The sequence below is a fragment of the Bos indicus x Bos taurus genome, chromosome 5 (assembly GCF_003369695.1).
Source record: "Bos indicus x Bos taurus breed Angus x Brahman F1 hybrid chromosome 5, Bos_hybrid_MaternalHap_v2.0, whole genome shotgun sequence".
Lineage (NCBI taxonomy): Eukaryota > Metazoa > Chordata > Mammalia > Artiodactyla > Bovidae > Bos > Bos indicus x Bos taurus.
Genome location: NC_040080.1, coordinates 55,764,217 through 55,785,513, shown reverse-complemented (window position 1 = coordinate 55,785,513; position 21,297 = coordinate 55,764,217). Strand labels below are relative to the sequence as shown.

The window sequence follows — 21,297 nt, the reverse complement described above, 5'->3', positions numbered from 1 at the left end:
CTGGGCCATCTCAGAAGGCAGGCTCAGCAGGCAGGCAAAGAAGGAATCTTTGACTCCATTTTTTAAAGTTTTAGATGGAAAAACTCTGAATAAATTGGTGTCCATTGTAAGTAATTCAATCACCTGACTCAAACAACGCAGAAATATATGGAGCAGAAAGTTAGGGTTAGAAAGTCCCCTCTTCACCCACCTGTATCATCTTTATTCTAGTCCACCATTAATAGAAGTCTGGTTTGATTTCTTTCACATATTTTTATCTCTACAAATGTACATACATGTAGGTTTTTTAACGTTTATGAGATCATAAAATATATATTTCTTTGGGAGTATTTTTTTTAAGCATCTGTGATTTTCCCATGTCCATATGTGTAAATCAGTCTCATGCTTTTAAGAACTGCATAGTATTCTATTGTAATAATAATAGTTAACATTATTTAAGTACTTACTGTATGTCAAAAACTGTACTAAGTTATTTAATGCAATTGTTTCATTAATACTTCTGCCAATCCTAAGAAGCAGGTACTTTTATAATCCCCATTTTGGAGATGAAGAAAGTGAGGCATTAAGATTATGTTTTCTAATACCACAAAGATAGCAAGTGTCAGAGACAGAATTTTATTCCAGGCAACCTGATTTTAGAGACCTTATTTTATACTGTCCTCCATACTGTAATATTTTATACTGATTTACCATAATTTATTTAGGTAATCACCATTAACGGACTCTTGCTATGTTTTCAGTTCTTCAATTCATTCATTTATTCATTAAGCAAGTATTTTTGAATGCCTGTCATCAATGTAGTGACTTTTAATTCTTGGCATTACTCTCTTCTCTGAATTCTGTTGCTCTTTAATGCTTTTCCAGGGCATTTAGACTCTGATGGCATTAGTTTATTTCTATCTGTGTTCATGTGTCCATGTGTGTCTGTGTATTAATACATATATGTACATGAGTTTGTGTTTGTTTCCCATTCATTCATTTAGTCATTATAAAATTATTTAGCAAATAATTCTTGGATACAAGTTATATGTCAGGCACTTGGAACAGAAATGAATGAAACAGGCAAAGTTTCTGTCTTCAAAGTTTATACTCTAGGAGAGTGACAGACAATTAACAAATAATCCAGTAATCCTATAGTATCATGTCAGACAGTGTTAAGTTCTATGAATGAAAATAAAGAAGGTAGGGGCTAGTGAGTGCTGGGAAGTACTATTTTAGGTAGGGTCACCTTGAAGCAGAGACCTGCCTACAGTGAGGGAGTGAGGCATGGGGATAGTCGGAGAAAGGCAAACACCCTGAAGCAAAATTAGACTTGTGGGCTCACAGCAGAGCCAGGAGTCAGTGTGGCTGGAGCACAATGACTGAAGAGGAGGTGATGAAGGAGAAAAGGAGGTCAAAGAGGCTGCTGGGGACTGTAGCCTATAAGTCTGCATAAGGACTTTGGATTTTCCGGGCAGCATTATATTTCTTCAGGTCATCAGTTCTTTCCCATATTTCTCTTATTTTCCCTACCCTGCATGTGCAGTGCTGAGCTCAGAGCAGACACCTCAACATGGCCCTGATTGTGTTTTTGGCAAGGAGGGTAGAATGCCGCTTCTTCACATAGATTAAAGACTCATGAGTTGGTCAAATATTCACTTAAGCCTCTGAGTACATGTAAAATGTTTTCTGGCTTGTGGATACTTCCATTCTACAGAGTCAACCCTCCCTGACCCTTTCTGATGTGACTAAAATAATGGTTCAAAGACAATATGCTTTGTCTCCAGTATTTCATCTGAATCAGCCTGTGTCTTCCATAGTATACAAGTATATATATTTAGTGTAGACATGATATCCTTTTTTGCCCAATTCATTGACCAAATCCTGCTCAATGAATATAAAAGTCAGCTTCTATTTGGGGAATACAACAGATACTTATTAACTCGATTTGGCTACTCAGTCTTAAAACAATTACAAAGTCACTTTATGGAAATGTTCTATCAGTGGGGATGGTGAAATATTGTTATACAACATTCAACTTTTTGATACCTATTTGATTACCATCTTCATTCAGGATTTCAGACATTGGACCATGAAGATCAGATTGCTTTGCTGAAAGGGTCTGCAGTTGAAGCGATGTTTCTCCGTTCAGCTGAGATTTTCAGTAAGAAACTTCCAGCTGGACATACTGACCTACTGGAAGAAAGAATTCGAAAGAGTGGTAAGTAACTTGGTTAATGGTAAGAAGCGTTTGTTCCTGCAAGTAAGAATTTGAATATGCCATGAAGGCAGGCCTCTTGCCTGTCCTATGTAATTTATGCCCATTGTGACTAGCATGGAAAATGACTCAAAAAAGAAAAGATGCAATTTAAATAGATGCAAATGTTGTGACTTGGTTCAAAAATTCTTGTTGTAATAGCAAAATACCAAAAATACTCTTTTCACTGTATTAAGATGAAGGACCAAAGGAGAACATTTTTTAAATATTGGAAAATTAGTCTGATTTTTAAAATACCATAAAGGAGTGGGGATTATTCAGTCTAGAAAAAGATCCATTTATTCAGAAACTTCAGCTATGAATGACTATGTGTCAAGCTATTTATCTCAGTTCAAAGCCAAATAAGAAATAATACCAATAGCAACATTTATACATCACTTATTGGGTTTCAGACACTGTTCTAAATACTTTATATACTAGTTCCTCAAATCCTCATAAAAATCCTTTAAGTACTATTATTCTTCCCATTTTATAGATGAAAAAACTAAGACAGAGAGTGGTTAAATAATTTTTTCAGAGATAGACAGGAAGCCTGACTTCAGAAGCCACATGTCCTAGCCACTATACTTCACTGCCTCTCAGATAAAATGAAATAATGAATGAAAAACACAGTTTAACTTACTGTGGAGTAATACTGTGATGGGGAGGGTATGGAAATGAGGGTATGTCCTCGGGGAACTCACAGACTAGTGGAAAAGTAAGGTGTCCAAGCCAGTGATTCCAAAGGAGTGTAAGAGAGACTGTAAGGAATATGTATGTAAAATGAAGATGAAGCCTAAAGATGTGCCTCCCTTCTGCCAAATCTTCCTGGTGAGTCAGAAAAGGCATGTAAAATTACAGTTGAACCATGGAGGATGGTTATGAACTTGTCAAGCCACAAAAGCCTGAAAAAGGCATTCCAAGAGATATAGCCTTTACAATATAATAATATAGAAATTGCAGGTACAAAGATATGGAGAAATGAGAGAGCATCCATGTATAGGACTGACATATACCTTGATATTGCTGCAAGACAATATTTTTGGAGCTGAAAATGCAGTGAATGCTAGATTATTAAGGATGTTGAATGCCACAAAAGTAGCTTTAGTTCTTATGTAATTGGGATTCTTTGTAATATTCTGAACAGATACGATATGACCATAAAAGTACTACACAAAGATCTTTATTGTGAAGGAAGGTTTGGAGGAATTAAGACAAGTAGCAGGTCTCTGTAAAGAGACCAATGTAATAACTAGGTGAGAAGACATGAGGGTCTTACAGACTAACAACATGTAGTGATCAAAAAGAAAAGACCTTACTTGATAACATAAGTTACAGAACTTGTAATACTGCAAATTTGAGAAAAGTTCAAGAATAAAGTTTTCTAGAACAGTCTGTATAAAGAAACATGCATGCCTCTGGCTCATAAGATACTTTACCCAAACAGCAACCACATATCATGACAATAGAAACCACCCAAATTCATGTGCTGCTTCATATTTTTAATCTATAGTGATGCTTCCATTTATTAATATTTATGAATTTGCTTCCCCTAGTGGATTTTCAGAACATTGCCTTTTCCCCACACCATATAAAAACCTGATCTTGCAAGATGACCTTTCAGAATAACTTTATTTTTATGCAAATATAACACATTCTTATTTCTATTGTATGTTTAATTCCAGAATAACATTTCAAAGTTACCCTGTTTAAGCCTACAGAGCTCTTTAGAGAATATAATGTAAAATTTCTTTTCCTGTTCTTCAAATTCATACCTTTTGTTTGCTATTATTAAATCCCATTACATCCACCAAGATACTGTCTCCTGAGATACATTTACTTAGTGAGGATTACAGTGTTTATTTATGTTAATTGAGGCTTCAGAATATATTTCTGACACAACCTGTGGCTGAGTTGTTTTTTTCATAATTCTAGTGCATCAGTGTTTTATTCCTAATGTGGTATTATGCAAAATTCATTTGTAACCTGGAATTTTTAATAAAAATAGGAATAATCATATGATACCATAAAATATGATAGAACTGAAAAGGGCTTGCCGACACTAATTAGTTTACATTTTTACATTAAGGAAATTAGCAATACCTTCTCACAGACTTAACAACTTGTTCTGTTATGTTCACTTCAAATTGAAATAACCTGTGAAAACTATAGTGTTTTTTTGGCCTTTTTTGATTACCCACAACAGACATAAGTGAAATATTCAATTCAGTAAGTGTTTATTAAGATGACAATATACCTTGTGATTTTGCAATGGTTTGCTTTTACAAGCATCATCTTCTTAGTATTTCCAATGGCCTCTAAAGGTGAGGGCTATGTTCCTATTTTATAATTGGGGAAAGGCTTACATGGGCTGGGTGACCTGCCCAGGGTCATACAGCTAATCAGCAGACTATCAGGAGATGAACACAGGTGTTCTACTCAAAGCCCAGCACTATTTCTGTACATTGTACCTGTCACTTGCTAAGATCTAATATTTGCCCAGCTACTAGCTGGTAGGGAATATAAAGACCCAGTAAGACATGGTTCTTCCCCTTTGGTTGACTGAAGAAGGCACAAGAAGCAACTATCAATCTGAAATTGCATTTAAGCAAATAATAGAATGAATAGAGACAGTGAGGTCAGAGGAAAGAGAGATGCTTATTAGAATGATGGAGTTGTTGTAGTATAGTAAAGCATACCGTATATAGTATATGTTTTCTGCTTTTTAAATATATATGATTTTGCTGCTTTAACTTACACAAAATGAAAATTGTTATAAACGCTAAATTCTCTAATGAAGCAGATTTAAACTGTCAGTTCATAGACTGTTTGTTCATAGACCTTTGAAAGAAAGGTTGGAAATGTACAGAGACAAATGACAGAATATTTATAAGAAAGTTTCAATTCTTAAATTTTAGAAATCTTACAACTTCTCATGTTGCTTTTCAAAGTGGTCACATGATAATTTTGGCATGGGACAAATTTGGGGGTCAAATTATAGGAAGAAACCTCTTCAAAATAAGAGATAGAATTAAAGTAACACAAGTGTCAGTATTTCCATTGCCCCTCAGCAGTATTCCCCAAGCCTGTTTTACTTGTCCAGTTTGGGACATTATGTATTTATTTATGCGTTTGTCTCTTCCATCAATCTGTGAATCGCTTGAGAACTGTTCCCAGCACTAACACAGTGCCCGGCACAGACGAGGTGCACAAAAATTGGTGAATTTGGTTGAGATGAATCCGAAATTTGACAGTCCAAACCCTGGCAACTCTTAAGCACCATTATCCTAAGATAAATTTTAGCCACTCAGACTACTGGAAAGTATTAAATATCTTAAATATTTTAATCAAGGCAACAGTATGGCAAAAATGACTCACTGAGTGGAGGTTAGCAATTGAAACAGAGGCCAAGGTCCAATCTCTTAGCACCGCAAGAATATTTCCATTGTCTGAATGGCATCCTTTCTCCTAGTACATCTCACGGCTATGTAACCTTCATTGCTAGGAACAAACAAAACATAATATTGCATAATTTAACAAGCATTTATTAATCTCCTACTGTGTCTCCAGTAGGATGCTAGTTACTAAGGACACAGATATGAATAAGAAACATCTTTATTGGTCAGGCAGTGTGCCAAGCACTGGGGATAGAGCAGTTGACTCCTGTTCTTATAAAATGTAGATGGTATTTCACACTCTCTTGGGAGGGAGAGATTTGAATTGTGAGAGGTGCAATAGAATTGAACATAGAGGAGGAAACAACTAATTCTGCTTCAACATGACAGGAAAAGCTCCACCGAAAAAGCAAAATTTGAACTTGGCCTTGAAACATGAGTAGGGTGTCCTAGCCAAATGAGGATGCCTTGTATATGTGCATTTGTGTTTGGTACACACACACATACCTCTGCTTGATTTTTGCCCCCAATTAAAACTAGGAATTTAATTAGGAAATAAAGACATTTACATTTAAAGTAACTTTAAAGAGCATAGTGTTAATTCTATCACATGGTTATTCTCTCAGAGAATATTTATCATTGGAAAAATAATTGATCAATCACAGACTTTTTTAAGGAAAACAAAAAACAGAGAAGCAGAAACAGTGATTTTTTTTTTTTACAACTAACATTTTCATGGTAGGCTTTGTGATTAAATTAGAAAATAGCCCCCTCTTGTGACCAAAAATCAACTAATTGGACTTAGAACAAGTTTCTGGAGGAGGAGGAAGCAGGAAAACAAGAAAAGACTGCCCCTTCAGGATGATGCTGTTGTTACATTGCTTATGTTAGAAATTGCTGGCTCAGAAATACTTAAAGCATCTCTTTGTTTACGCTGGCATGATTAATTCTGATTATCCACTCTAATTCCAAAAGCAACTTTATATTTATCTATCCTGTAGGAAAATAATTTTTTAAACTCTTCTATTATTTATTTTCTACATTTTCTCTATGTTCACTGTTGGTCTTTACAATGAACATTTACAAGATGAACATTTTTAATAAACATTTTAACCTGTTTCCCCCCCCCGCCCCAAATTACCAGTTGCAATTAGATAGCTAATGGTATCATCTTTGGAAGGTGAAAGGGATTTGGGAAAACAAAATAAGAAATTAGGTAGTCAAAGATGATTTCATAAATATTTTCAAATCAGTTACCTGCTTCCCTGGTAGCTCAGTTTGTAAGAATCTGCCTGCAATGCAGGAGATGGGGGTTCAGTCCCTGGGTTGGGAAGATCCCCTGGAGAAGGAAATGGCAACCCACTCCAGTATTCTTGCCTGGAGAATCCCATGGACCGAGGAGCCTGGCAGGCTATAGTCCAAGGGATCACAAGAGTCGGACACAACTTAGCAACTAAACCACCACCAACCTTATCTCCAAACCTTTATGTATTTTTTAAAATAATGACAGTCGTGAGTTATTTTAGGTAACTGCAGCTGATGAGTATAGTACTCAAATATAGAAGACTGCCATTTCTCAAAAGTGAAAAAGAGTGGCCTTATTAACAAATACAGATCTTAGCTTGGCTTTAATACCTAGAAAAATACTGAGGCAAATCACTGATCAGCCAGTTTGTATTCATCTCTAGCAAACTGCAGAATGCAAAAACAAAACAGAGGAGAGGGTGAGATCTATGGAAAGAGTAACATGGAAACTTACATTACCATATGTAAAATAGATAGCCAACAGGAATTTGCTGTATGGCTCAGGAAACTCAAACAGGGCACTGTAAAAAAAAAAAAAAATACAGCTTTGTAAATACAGAAGTACATGAGCTTAATCAAAGATTAAGATGGAATGGATGTATTGACCCAATTTCCTGAATAATGACAATAATAGTTCTTATTATGTTTATTTGCTCTAACATTTATGAGGGTTTAACATTTACTGAGAGTTTACCATGAGCCAGACAGGATGCTGCATCTGAGCTGGTGGCTCAGATGCTAAAGAATTTGCCTGCAATGCAGGAGATCTGGATTCTATCCCTAGGTAAGGAAGATTCCCTGGAGGAAGTAATGGCAACCCACTCCAGTGTTCTTGCCTGGAGAATTCCATGGACAGAGGAGCCTGGAGGGCTACAGTCTGTGGGGTTGCAAAGAGTCGGACACTACTGAACGACTAACATTTTCACTTTCACTATACTAAGTACCTAACAATTACCTTCAAGTAGAGTGACTAAAGGCTAGGCATGGTGCTAAGAACTCTACATATTTTATCTCATTTAATACTATTGTTACAATTCACATTTCACAGATGAGGAAACTGAGGCCTAAAGAGTTTAAGTAGTGTGCCCAAGATCAAGTCATAGGTCAGCTTTTAGACTCAGACTTACTACCTCTTTAACTACTATGCCTGTTGGCAACCAGGACTAGTAGTCCCAGCCTACATACTCCAGCCGTCTGAATTTTAAGTTGTACTAGCTTGATCATGCGGAGAAGGCAATGGTACCCCACTCTAGTACTCCTGCCTGGAAAATCCCATGGAGGGAGGAGCCTGGTAGGCTGCAGTCCATGGGGTCACTAAGAGTCGGGCACGCCTGAGCGACTTCACTTTCACTTTTCACTTTCATGCATTGGAGAAGGAAATGGCAACCCACTCCACTGTTCTTGCCTGGAGAATCCTAGGGACGGGGGAGCCTGGTGGGCTGCCGTCTATGGGGTCACACAGAGTCGGACACGACTGAAGTGACTTAGCAGCAGCAGCAGCAGCTTGATCATGGGCATTCACTTCAATCTGTAATAGCTGGATAGAGGGAAGTCTTCCACACGATGTCATCCCCAAGTTGTTCAACAAAGACACTACTGTTAAGAGAGCCCACTGGGGTCGATTAAGCATTGAAGGGGAGAAAAGTGCTATTTTGATCAAAAGAGAGAAAGGCCAGGGATTCTGTTTGAGAAGATTCTTCAAATTCATCTAAAGATGAGGATTCAGACTTTCTAAGCCTGTGAAATGTACTATTAGATGATAATTATACTCTTTTTAGCATTTGGAATCCAATTTTACTTGATATGTTTTCAACTAAGCTCTCAGGCTTTAGGTCTAGTTTGGGATGAAATAGAGTTGTCTATTGTGAACCAATTCTGGGAAACTCGGTCTCATCTTAATTCATCCATAAGTCACAACCCAACCTTTCTTTTTTTTACTTTCTGCACAATTCCCTAATCAAAGCTTTTCTGGAGTGGGGCCAAGCACAGAACAGGCACCAAACTAATCGCTTTTGAATGACTGAAGGAAATGGCACAAAGGAATCTTAAATTATGAAGAGGAGTAAGTTATAAAGGAGGAGGAGGGTATTGCAAGCAGAGAAAATAACATGTATAAAACTGAGCAATAAGAATTGTTTAGGGAACTCCAAGTGCCTGAACACGGCTGGAGTAAAGGCTGTGTGATAGAAAGACGGTACCCCTTAGTCACAACTAAGAGCCAGGACTCTGGGGCCTACTAGCTTTGGTTTGAACCCTGGTTCCACTTTTCACCAGCTATGTGTCTTTGGTCAAGTTATGTAACCTCTCTGTGCCCATGGGCACAGGTGTGAGAAAGATTAAATGAGTCCCAGTGCAAGAAGTGCTTAGAACAGCACCTAATACATAGTGAGTACTCAAATGTTAACTCCTATTGCTATCATGTGGGTGAGTAGTCGGTGGTGGGAAAGGCCGGGAACAGGGCCTAGAGTTTCCTATGTAAAAAGGAAGGCATTTATGCCAAAACCATGGAGAGTTTTTGGAGGTTTGAAAGAATTGGGGAGACATGGTGTGGTTTGAATTTTAGAAGGGTGATTCTGGGATGGATTGAAAGGGACCACACTAAAAACAGGAAGACCAGTGAGGAGGCAGGTGGAATAATCCAGATGAAAACAATTAAAAACTTAAACTAAGTCAACCAGGTGCCAAGTGAGAGTTAGCTGGTCAAATCCAGAGGACTCAGCACTGGACTGAGTTAGAGGGAGGCTGAATCTTGGTTACCAGGTGGAGACAATTGGGTGGGTGAGGATACCAGTCACTAAGGATGGGAACATCAGGAAAGAAGTGGATTTGGAGGAAGATGGGGAATTTAGTTCTGTACATGGTGTCTTTACTTTTGGACATGCTGAGTTTGAAGAGAAAAGCCAAGTACCATTGCCTGGTAGGCAGTGGATAAACAGTTTGATACTTCAGAGAGAGATTGGAACTCTGTTAAGAACCTGCTGCTGCTGCTGCTAAGTCGCTTCAGTCGTGTCCGATTCTGTGTGACCCCATAGACGGCAGCCCACCAGGCTCCCCCGTCCCTGGGATTCTCCAGGCAAGAACACTGTAGTGGGTTGCCACTTCCTTCTCCAATACATCAAAGGGAAAACGGAAAGTGAAGTCGCTCAGTTATGTCCGACTCTGCGACCCCATGGACTGCAGCCTACCAGGCTCCTCCATCCATGGGATTCTCCAAGCAAGAACACTGGAGTGGGGTGCCATTGCCTTCTCCGGTAAAGAACTCTAGCTACTGTATTAAGTAGAGTTTATACTTCCGGACTAAAGAACAATAATTTTTCTTTGGTTAATATGCTGTCTATGTCTTGATTATTAGATAGTGATATTTAAAAGATTAACTAAGCCCCATCTAGAACATGGTGAAGTTCAGAGATTCTTTTGGTAATTCAAGAATATTATCATTTATTGTCACATATTGTGACTAAAACAAAGGCACAGTCAAGATCAAAGATAAATCATTGATTAGTTTATATTTTAAGGATTTCGTTAACTGATCTTTTTTGCAGTGCCTCACCTTTAACTCAGATATTTATATATAGTCATTATTTAAATGTATGTATGTGGGTATAAATATTGTCTGTGTGTGTTTGTAGTTTTACACTTTTCAGTCATTCAAAAATTTTATTATGCCTCTGCAATTTTTCAACTTTCCCCCATAGGTATCTCTGATGAATATATAACACCTATGTTTAGCTTTTATAAAAGTGTTGCTGAATTGAAAATGACTCAAGAAGAGTATGCTCTGCTTACAGCTATTGTTATCCTCTCTCCAGGTAATTTCAATGTTATATCTTTATTTTTATTCCATTTTTCGGTTTTCCTCTCAAGTTTAGTAGGAATGTTAAGGAAAATCTTGGATAAAAAACATAAAGAGAAATTAAAATGGCCTATAATTCCATCACTCAGATTGAACCATTGTTAACATTTCAGTGTAGTTCTCAGCCTTTTTCTGAACATCATGCTCATTCATTTAATAATTGCATTTTTAATGCCTTTATACACTAAACATGTTTCCAGACATTGCGGGATATAGCAGCAAAGAAACAGGAAGGATGTAGTTTATATCCTAGCAGAGTGAGAAAGACAATGAATAAAGAAACAAACAAAAAGAAGTTTCAGGATGTGGTAATACTACAAAAAAATTAAGATGTCATATAAGGAAAGAAATTGGCAGCAAAATGCTGTTATAATCAGTAGTCAGGGAAGGCTCATCTAAAGAGTTGAAATTTGAGCAGGACATAAATAAAACTATATACTTTTTTAACATAATAAAGAATATACTGTCTTTATACTTTTTCCATGTCATTAAAAATCATACTGGTAGAATTTTGTTGCAATATGTACATCATGTTGTATGATGTATAATCATTTACTTAGTTGTTACCATGTTTGGATATTCAAGATGTTTCCAGATTTGTCATTACTGTTTTTTTTAAACAATATTGAAATGAATCTCTGTACATAAAATTTGTCTATATTTTTTGATTAATTATTTGGGAATAAGTAATGTCATGTTCCTGATTTGTAAAGCTTAATTACAGTGTTAGCCTGAAACCATTTTAATATATGATACTCTGGCAGATGCTATTAACAGTTGTTACTTTGTTTTACCATGAGAAATTATAATTTTAGAAAGAATGACCCAGAAATTCCACTCCTCAGAATATACTCACCACAAATGACACTTATATCTATTCTTGGGGTTACCTTTTGGGTGCATTTGTCACCAAGTCCAAGCTCGTACTGCTCCCCACATGGTGGTCCGAAAAATCAAGAGATGAGTTGTTAGGATAAGGAATAGCAACTTTATCTGGAAAGCCAGCAGACTAGGATGGTGGACTAGTGTTCCAAAGAACCATCTCACCCAAATTAGAACTCAGGCTTCTTTTATAATGAAATTGGAGCAGGTGTTGTTGGTTGCTGCAAACTTCTTGGTGCTGGAATCCTTTGTTCTTGCAGCTGTCCAGGTAGGTCTGGTTATAATCTTCCTATAAACCTCCAACAAGACAAATGTTATTCTCTGTTCTGCAACATTTTATCTCTAAATGAATGGAAAAGTGTCTTACTTTTAAAGGTCAGAGCCTTGAGAATGGGTTATTCTGTATATTTCAGGCTCCAGGCAACATTCTATTACAAAGTGCAGAGTTAAAATGACTAAGCATAGGTAACAGAGTACACAGTTTAAAACCAAAGGAGTAGTGTGCAGTCTTTCCTGAACACATTGATTGGAGGGAGAATTTAGGCAGGCCTCTGGGGGGCAGTTGGAGAAGGAAATGGCAACCCACTCCAGTGTTCTTGCCTGGAGAATCCCAGGGATGGGGGAGCCTGGTGGGCTGCCGTCTATGGGGTCGCACAGAGTCGGACACGACTGAAGCGACTTAGCAGCAGCAGCAGCAGCAGCAGCAGCTGGGGGACAGTAAAGGTTTTATAGCTTGATCTAATTGTGATTACAGGAGTATATATACATGTGTGTAAAAATTCATCAATGTGAATACTTTGCCCATTTTAAGTGTACAGTATTTGTAAGTTACAGTTCAAAAAAAGTTAACCTTGCTGTAATTATGCCAAATTTTTACTTTTCCACTTTTTTTTGTCATTTTATTTTGAACTTGAAAAACAGATAGACAATACATAAAGGACAGAGAGGCAGTAGAGAAGCTTCAGGAACCACTGCTTGATGTGCTACAAAAGTTATGTAAGATTCATCAGCCTGAGAATCCTCAACATTTTGCCTGTCTTCTGGGTCGCCTGACTGAGTTGAGGACATTCAACCATCACCACGCAGACATGCTTATGTCATGGAGAGTGAATGACCACAAGTTTACCCCACTTCTCTGTGAAATCTGGGATGTGCAGTGATGAGCACTGCAGAGGCAGGGTCCAGCTCTTCATTTTCCTGATATAAATCTGATACATAACTTTCTTTTATTGCATTTGTACCTGGCTTCATGCCAGAATTTTCCTCTATATTTATGCGGTAGTTATATAACCCTAACTGTAAATATGGGGCTAGGTTGAAATACTCTCTATATTGTATTTTACAAAGCTTCAGGGAATTTTTCATTCAAATTGGCATGCCCTGTTTGCCAAATTAAATTAATCATTACTGTAAGTCTGTTGAAATAGGGAAAACTCTCATTTTGCTCTTCATCTTACCTTATTGCATATATTTTATTAAAGAGTTGTGTTCAATTTGGGCAATAAACCGAACATAATGGCAACAGGCTTTTCTTTGGGAACAAAATTTGGAAAATATGCAAACTTATTTCTTTAAATGATGAATGGCATCCTATTGAGTCTGAGGGGGTAATTTCCACAAAGATAAACTCTTACAACATAAATAGCGCTTTTCTCATCCCCGGAGGTCCTGGTGAATATTCATTCATTTGTGATAGCCCTTTGATAATTTCTTATTCGTCAAAGTTCACAGAGCATAGCATATAGAAGAGTTAATGATTCTCACGTAAAATATTCCCTCAAGCAAATTCTTTCCCTACTTAGGATCCTGAGGTGGCATTTACAAATTCAAGTATGCAGATAACTCCAGTGATGGGACATTCCCTTTTCTCTCATAAAAGTGCTCTCTATTGGCTTTATGCATGTAATTACTCATTTTTCATTTATTTGTTTGTTTTGCTTTTGGAAAACACTCCTTCAGCTGGGTGCACAGCTGTGTATACTTCCCCTAAAGCAGGAATTAGTTCATTTCCTTCCTTCATTGTTATATTGTTGCATTCTTATCCCCACCATCCTTCAGTAAATACAATAAAACACCTTCTGTAAGTAATGGGTTTACATGTCCCTTAACTCCTGAAATCAGCCAAATTGGAGCTTGCTTAGCAGCAAAGAGTTTTTCATTTTAAAATATTAAGGCAATCCTGAAGTTCTAACAAAGGCTAGTCAGTAGAAAAGGAGTGAGTTGGGGCTAACATTAGTTGAATTCCATTTGTTTCAACAAGAAAAAAGACTTGAGTCCCCACTAAGTAAAATCTTTATGCTAATCTCCATGGGAGATATAAAGATGATGAAGACCCAGTAACTGCCTGGAGGGGCTTAAAAGAAAAGCAGAGGAAAGTGCTGTGGGCTTACCTGGGAAAATCTCATGGGGGATGTCCTGAAGAATAGTCAGGACTTCATGGGTCAGGGTAAGAAAGGAGAGGATTCAAGGTGAACACAGTGGCAGGAGCCAAAGAAGGGGAGGTGGGGGAGTTGTACAGATGTTTAAGGACCAGGAGGAATGTGGGCCAGAGAGGGAGGGACACAGTGCCTTTGTAAGCCTCAGTTTCACCTCTGCAAAATAAAGCTCTCAGTACCCACCATCAAAAGGGATTGAGCTGATGAATGAAGAGTAAATGGGAAGTTGCAGACTCACCAGGGAAGTGGTGGTGAGGAAAGGACATTTAAGACAGAGAAGTAAATTTCTGGATGCCTGAAGGAGAAGGGTCAGTTTGGGGAACTGAGTGTTTTGGTGTTTCCAGATCCTAAGGCATCTGGGGAAAAGCAAGTGGTGGGAACTGAGCTGGAGCTGAGGGTGTCCTATAGATAGAGATAGAAGTTAATCTCTTAGGTCTGGACTTATTCAGGTGGTTAAGACCTTGTAATAGCAAGTATTATAACTTGTCCCCAGTTCCTGACATGGAGATTCTAAAACTCTTGGCATTTCCTGAGTGATAGGAGGATCTTGATTATTCATAACAAGATCCTTTCATCCTTACCTGAGTTAATGCTAATAAGGTGACTCTTGGTGGGCCTCTAGATGCTTTAGGGTGGAGGATGGTTACCAGAGGAACCAACCACGTGATTAGAGGGTTAGAATTCAGTCCCATTCCTCGAACTCTGGGGAAGGGAGAGGAACATTGAGATCAATGTCAGTTGCCAATGGCCAGTGATTTAATCATTCATGCCTATGTAATGGAAATTCCAATTAAAAAAACCCACTAAATGATAGTATTTGGAGAGCTTCTGGGCTGGTGAACACATCGAGGTGCAGAAGGGTGATGTGCCAGAGAGTGTGGAAGCGCCACACCCTCCTCCATTTACCCTTTGTCTCTTTCATTTGACTCTTCCTGAGATGTAGCCTTTATAATACACTGGTAATAGTAAGTGAACTGCTTTCCTGAGTTCTGTGAGCCAAACCAGCAAATTAACAAACCTAAAGAGGGAATCACCTATACATATCTTATTTCCACATACGGGCACATTTTGAGGTTTCTAGACAGCGTATTAAAAAGCAGAGACATCACTTTGCCACCAAAGATTTGATGCTTTCAAATTGTGGTGCTGGAGAAGACTCTTGAGAGTCCCTTGGACAACAAGAAGATTAAACCAGTCAATCCTAAAGGAAATGAGCCCTGAATATTTATTGGAAGGACTGATGCTGAAGCTGAAGCTCCAGTACTTTGGCCACCTGATGTGAAGAGCTGACTCACTGGAAAAGACCCTGATATTGGGAAAGATTTAAAGCAGAAGAAGGGGATGACAGAGGATGAGATGGTTGGATGGCATCACTGACTCAATGGACATGAGTTTGAGCAAACTCTGGGAGATAGTGAAGGCCAGGGAAGCCTGGCGTGCTGAAGTCCATGGGGTCACAAAGAGTCAGACATGACTGAGTGACTGAACAACAACTAAGGTTCCAGGTAGATATGAATTTTGGAGGGGAGGCTATTCGACTCTATATAAATATAACATTTTAGTATTGATCATAACTGTTATAAAATTTTATATTATTGAATTACATACAGATAATATTTGTTAGTGTAAATCAATAACATCCCTTTAAGATTGAACTTAGTCTTGTTTTTAATATTGGCTCTCAATAGATCATCTGCTGAATGAGTAGTTTAATTAACTGAGTGAATCAAGCTATCTGTAGCCCCCAAATTCCATCCAGTAGTTCACACAAGGCAGAATCCACGGATTGATAGCTAATGTCAAAGCATTAAAAACAACAGCAGAAAATACAAAATGCAGAACAAAACCACTAATAAATCAATCAAAAGGAAAAAAATCTCCAACAACTACAGTAAACTTTAAGCAATAAAGGAGCATTCTTTTTTTTTAATTTTTTAAAAATTATTATTATTTTTTTTTACTTTACAATATTGTATTGGTTTTGCCATACATCAACATGGATCCGCCACGGGTGTACACGTGTTCCCCATCCTGAACCCCCCTCCCACCTCCCAATAAAGGAGCATTCTTATAGGGTTGTAAAAAAACCAAATCGTATTTCAATATTCAAGGATTATGAGATTATGAGTGACTCTTCTGTGTTCTGTAGAGATGTGTAGTCAGATGAATGAATATTCCTAATGTAACAACTTGAAAAATTTAGATCTCCAAGCATGATGCTTTCATCACAATTTGGAGAAAGTTAGAACTATTAAATAAAATACTTTGTCATCTGATGGAAGCAAACTGGTGAGGCTTGCTTTGCATATTACGACCATTCCAATTTCAAGTGAGAACACCTAAAACATTACTATTAACCTAACCACCAATTAGAAAATCTACACATGAAAGTAAATTGCAGCTCACTAGTTGAAACCCTCAATTACTAATTGCAGTGTTAAAATCAAGGTAGGTAAGATGGTGAATGTGCTTAGGGAGTGGGGTACTAGGGGGGTGGGGTACTAACTGAGAATTCTTGTAAAAGTGAAGTTGAGAGAGCAACACGGAGGACTTTTTTTATTCATAAGGGAAAAGCAATAACAATCAAAGAATCTAGAAGGGAACTCCTCACCCATTCCCCACCTTTAACCAATGAGGAAGATGGGCTTAGAGAATCTGATTTGCACAGATTTCCTGACTCTGGATTCACTTTTCACCACATTGTCCTTTATAAGCTAGAGGAGTTACCAAGACAAACCAAATAGACAATGAAAATAAAAAGAAACCAACCATGAAAATACCCTGCTGCCAAAATTTCAGCAAATAGCTTACAGAAATACTAAGTGGTGTGTGTGAGTGTGTGTGTGAGTTTGAGAGAGAATGTATACATACTTCACATAACATAGTTTCAATTTTTAATAAATAGTATTCAAATGTTTAGGTACATAGCATGCATCTAAGAAAAAATAGAACTGTTAACTGTTGACTCACCAAACAAAATCTGTGTGATACAATTTACTTATTCTTAAGGTTCTGGAAAGCAGTGTGCATATTTTGATATTTGGGTTCAACAAATCCAACATAAAATCAGAATTCCACTTGAAGTTTGGCTGAAAATGGTATGACAAATTGCCCCTTTAGTTTTAAATAGAAACACTATAAAACTGGTTTCCAACCTTTTTGACACTAGGGACCGGTTACATGGAAGACAGTTTTTCCATGGACCAGAGTGTGTGTGTGTGGTGGTGGGGTTGGGGGTGCTGGTTTCGGGATGATTCAAGTGCATTACATTTATTGTGTACTTTATTTCAATTATTATTACATCAGTTCTACCTCAGTTAATCAGGCATTAGATTCCAGAGTTTGGGGACCCCTGATATAAAACATAGGTTGATTTGAACACCAGATCCTGTGAAAATGGATCTACTGCAGTCATGGACAGCAAAGGGTTCTGGTAAAGACACCAGTAAAAAAGGAGCAACCACTCTTGGGTTCATTTAAGCGATTCAACGATCACTTAAATGTCAACTTTTTGATGACATCTTTACCGGGCTAACCCAGAAGGTAAGCTCTGCAAGAGCAGGACCCCACTGCTTAGGATGGAGTCTGGTACAGAACAAGTGCTTAAGTGTGTTTGTTATATTTACTTCTCAAATCTCTATCTCTTGCACGAACCACTTTAACCAGCTTCAGACCTAATTTTCCAACCATATCTTCTGAACACCTCAACGTGCACATTCCCCTCACATTTCAAAGTGAACATGACTTCACACCAAAATGCATTATTCTTCCCCCAGCGTTGTTCTGTGTTCCTTAGATTGGCATCACTGTCACAAGATACCAAGTCCAGATAAATCAGCCTTTTAAATATCTCCAGACATCTCTTTCTCACTATCCCTTCTGAGCTAGTTTAAGTAATTATAATCTTTTAATTTTTAGAATTGCTGCCAATCTTACTACTGTCTCCAAAACCCTCAAAAATATTTTTCCCCCTAAAACACAAATCAATCACAATTGCTTGCAAGAAAGAATCTAAATTCTGTAGTATCTACAAAGGTTTCCTCTGTGCTTACTCCTCCAGCCTGATGTATCAATACCTCTAAATCCCTAAACTTGTCATTCAGAACTACAATTCCCAGAGCATTCCAGATGTTCTCACATCCCTGGAAGCTTATTCTCTCTGCCTAGAAAGCTCTTCTCACTCCTAATTATCCTCTCCTTTGGTAGATCCCTATTTGTCCTTCAAAATTCAAGTCTTTTCAAGGCTCTGACCATCACCCTTCAACACTAGGTGTTTCCTCTTTCACAGATTCTGATTTCCAGAGTCTTTATCACGTTGCTGAGCACTTTCAAGGTAAAGACTTTTCTCTTTTTAGTCTTTCAGCAAGCAACAGTACCTCTTCATTGTTTTTTTTATTGTTGTTGTTGATAAGTGAATGAAGGAATAAATGTTAAAGAGCATCTGCTGCTGCTGCTGCTAAGTTGCTACAGTTGTGTCCGACTCCGTGCGACCCCATAGAGGGCAACCCACAGGCTCCTCCCCTGGGATTCTCCAGGCAAGAATACTGGAGTGGGTTGCCATTTCCTTCTCCAATGCACGCATGCATGCTAAGTCGCTTCAGTCGTGTCTGACTCTGTGAGACCCCATGGACAGCAGCCCACCAGGCTCCTCTGTCCACAGGATCCTCCAGGCAAGAATACTGGAGTGGGCTGCCATTTCCTTCTCCAGCTAAAGAGTATCATTCCTGGTCAATTCCACTCTTTACAGATGGGAAACTGAGACCCAGAAAGGCGACATAATTTGACAAAATAAAGCTGAGAGAAAGGGCCTGGCTTTCCAGGCTTTCGGCTCTGACTTTATCCCATATTAAGCGACTTAGCAGCAGCAGCAGCAAGCCATGCTTAGTGATCAGAGACCTATTTTTTTTATTACATTCAAGACCAGTCTCCACTTTACCTCAACCCTCCTATTTCTCATTGTGTTGCGGTCAAATCCTTCTCCCTCCCCTCCCCCACGCCCTACTCTGGTGTTTCCCGAAGGAACAGCCAACATCCTCTTTCTGCTTTCAGTTGTGGCCTGGAACTGCAGGGTTTCTCTCCCTCTCCCCAACCCCTCACAAGGATGACAGTTTGTATCCGGAAACGACAGCGCCTTCAATACAGTGAAATATCGGATTTAGGATTGGGAGGGGCTCTTAACAGATCAGGATAAAACTCAGGCAACTCTGAGCAACACTCCAGGTTGCTTCGAGAAGAGACTGATTCACCTCTCCTGCTAATCTGGACAAATACGGTTTATTGTTGTCGCTGAGGGGCCAGATGAAAGGACGTGCCCTGTGACCAAGCCATTTTCTGTGAGAAGAGCGACTTTGCCGCCAGACTTGTGTGACCCTAGGCAGAGGAAACAGACTAGTCCCTTGATCCAGACGCACGCAGGTCTCGTGCTCCCTAGAGGCCTGGAGGCGGGGCGGGGCCTCCAGCCACGGCCCCTCTCCGCCTCCTTCGAAACAGGCCGCGGCGATTGGTTCCTTCAAAACGGGCCGCGGCGAACCCTGAGCCTGAGGCAGCCGCGGCGGCGGTTGGGTAGGGGCGTGTCGGCCAGGCACAGATTGAGCGAGATGTTTCCCAGCAAGAAGTGACCGTCCTGCGCCTGTGCGGGTGAGTACTTCTTTGTTTGACGTTCTCTTTTCCTCGCGAACTCTTACTTGCTTTCTTGGGGCTGGGGTGCCTCAACTGGCATTGGAAGAGGCCTCGCGCTCAGCCCACTCAAAGGGTTGATTCAGTAGGGGCTCCGAGCTGCGGGATTCAAGTTGATGTGCGATTGGTCCACTCCGGGAGTCGCGTGCGCTGATTGGTCCCTGGGGCCGTCAAGATGAAGCAAGTCCCTGCCTTCTGCCCACCCAGGTTTGGTGCAGGGGCCACAGGTGTGCTGGGGCGGCAGGTGTGCTAGGCGGGAGACGAGGTAATCACTCGCTGCCGCTCTGCTTTAGAATCCAGGAAGAGATCAGAGTCTGAAATTTAGCCTCTCCAGAGGCACCTTTGTTTCCAAGCACCTAGCTCATATAGGGTCACTTAATTCCTCGGTGTTACCCCTGGGAAGAACTGATGTAGTCACTGACCTTGGAAGGGAAATTGCAGATAGTTATTTTGCCATCCGGCAGAGGGAAAAGTTATCTGTTTGTTCCCTCCGGTCCACGCAAGGGTCATGTCGCCGAGATGAACGGAAAGAGGGGACGTACCTCAAGGCTGTGAGCGCTGGTTTTCCCACCCGCACGTTTCGGTTTGAAGGGCTGCGTTGCGGGGAGGGTTGTAGATTGCCTTGGAAGTCGAAGGAAAATATTGGAGCCTGTGCTTGCCATTCAGTCGCTCCTGGTTCCTAACTAATCTCTTCGAACCGCAGGATTGAGTCTTACTGATTTAGAGTGCTTCGTGCAACGTCTGTTAGAAAAGCTGGTCAGTTCTTATTAAGTGAAGAGATGTTTCTTTGCCGGCCCTGTCTAGGTCAGAGTTTGGGTTTAGCTTCGTTTGTGTGAAGAGTGTTAATACCTACTCTCTCAGAAGATAAGCGTGTTGTGAACTGTCTGATCTCCTCAGTTGGCACTTAAATAATTAGGAATTGGCATTCTCGCCACCTCAGATTCCCTTTAGGAGGAGATTGGAATGGTTTTGAATGAAGAAGTGGAAACTGGTGGTAGTCGTCTGGTGTAGATCCCGATACGTGTCTGTCTGACTCATCTGTTTCAAAACCTCATTACAAACCAACGGACTTTGCGTGGTAGGTCTGTCTGCTATTTCCACTTTAATGAATTATAAATAATGTTTCTTTTTATGTGTTTCTAAGTGTGGGGGCTCTGAAGTCACACTTTACTATGTGTGTGACCTTAGGCAAGTTATTTAATCTTTCTAAGTCTATATTTTGTGCTGTGTAAACAAAGGTTAATATTAAGTAGTTGCTACCTTATTGCTGTGACGTTTGTGAAGATCAAATGAAATAATCCATGTAACTAGTTTAGTACATTACCTGACACATAACTAGCATTATTTCTGTGCTGCTGGGCAGAGAGGAGCAAAAGGTGAAGGCAGTACCAGAGGTAGTGGTATTAATATTTATCATTCATTGATTAAGTTTGTACATGTAAAGTACTCATTACTGTTTATCAGTATGAGATGGTTGGATGGCATCACTGACTCAGTGGACATGAGTTTGAGTAA

At 39.3% G+C, this 21,297-nt stretch overlaps 2 protein-coding genes across 8 annotated transcripts in view; both read left to right on the top strand.

The window, feature by feature from the left end:
* Nucleotides 1-13,759, top strand: part of NR1H4 (nuclear receptor subfamily 1 group H member 4) — a 79,366-nt gene extending 65,607 nt beyond the window's left edge. For all 4 annotated transcript variants that reach the window (XM_027542041.1, XM_027542040.1, XM_027542038.1 and 1 more), the window contains 3 exons: nt 2,054-2,200; nt 10,632-10,745; nt 12,593-13,759. In XM_027542041.1, the coding sequence (XP_027397842.1) occupies nt 2,054-2,200; nt 10,632-10,745; nt 12,593-12,831 (500 nt within the window). In that variant the 3' untranslated portion in view covers nt 12,832-13,759. The remainder of the gene's footprint in view (nt 1-2,053; nt 2,201-10,631; nt 10,746-12,592) is intronic.
* Nucleotides 13,760-19,594: 5,835 nt separating this feature from the next.
* GAS2L3 (growth arrest specific 2 like 3) overlaps nt 19,595-21,297 on the top strand; it is a 37,226-nt gene continuing 35,523 nt past the window's right edge. Inside the window, exons 1-2 of one of the 4 annotated variants that reach the window (XM_027542033.1) lie at nt 19,595-19,743; nt 20,723-20,860. The gene's annotated coding sequence lies outside the window, so the exon portion shown is untranslated. Of the gene's footprint in view, nt 19,744-19,766; nt 19,990-20,722; nt 20,865-21,297 lie in introns of those variants that run through there. The other 3 variants (XM_027542035.1, XM_027542034.1, XM_027542036.1) reach the window with 3 other exon arrangements.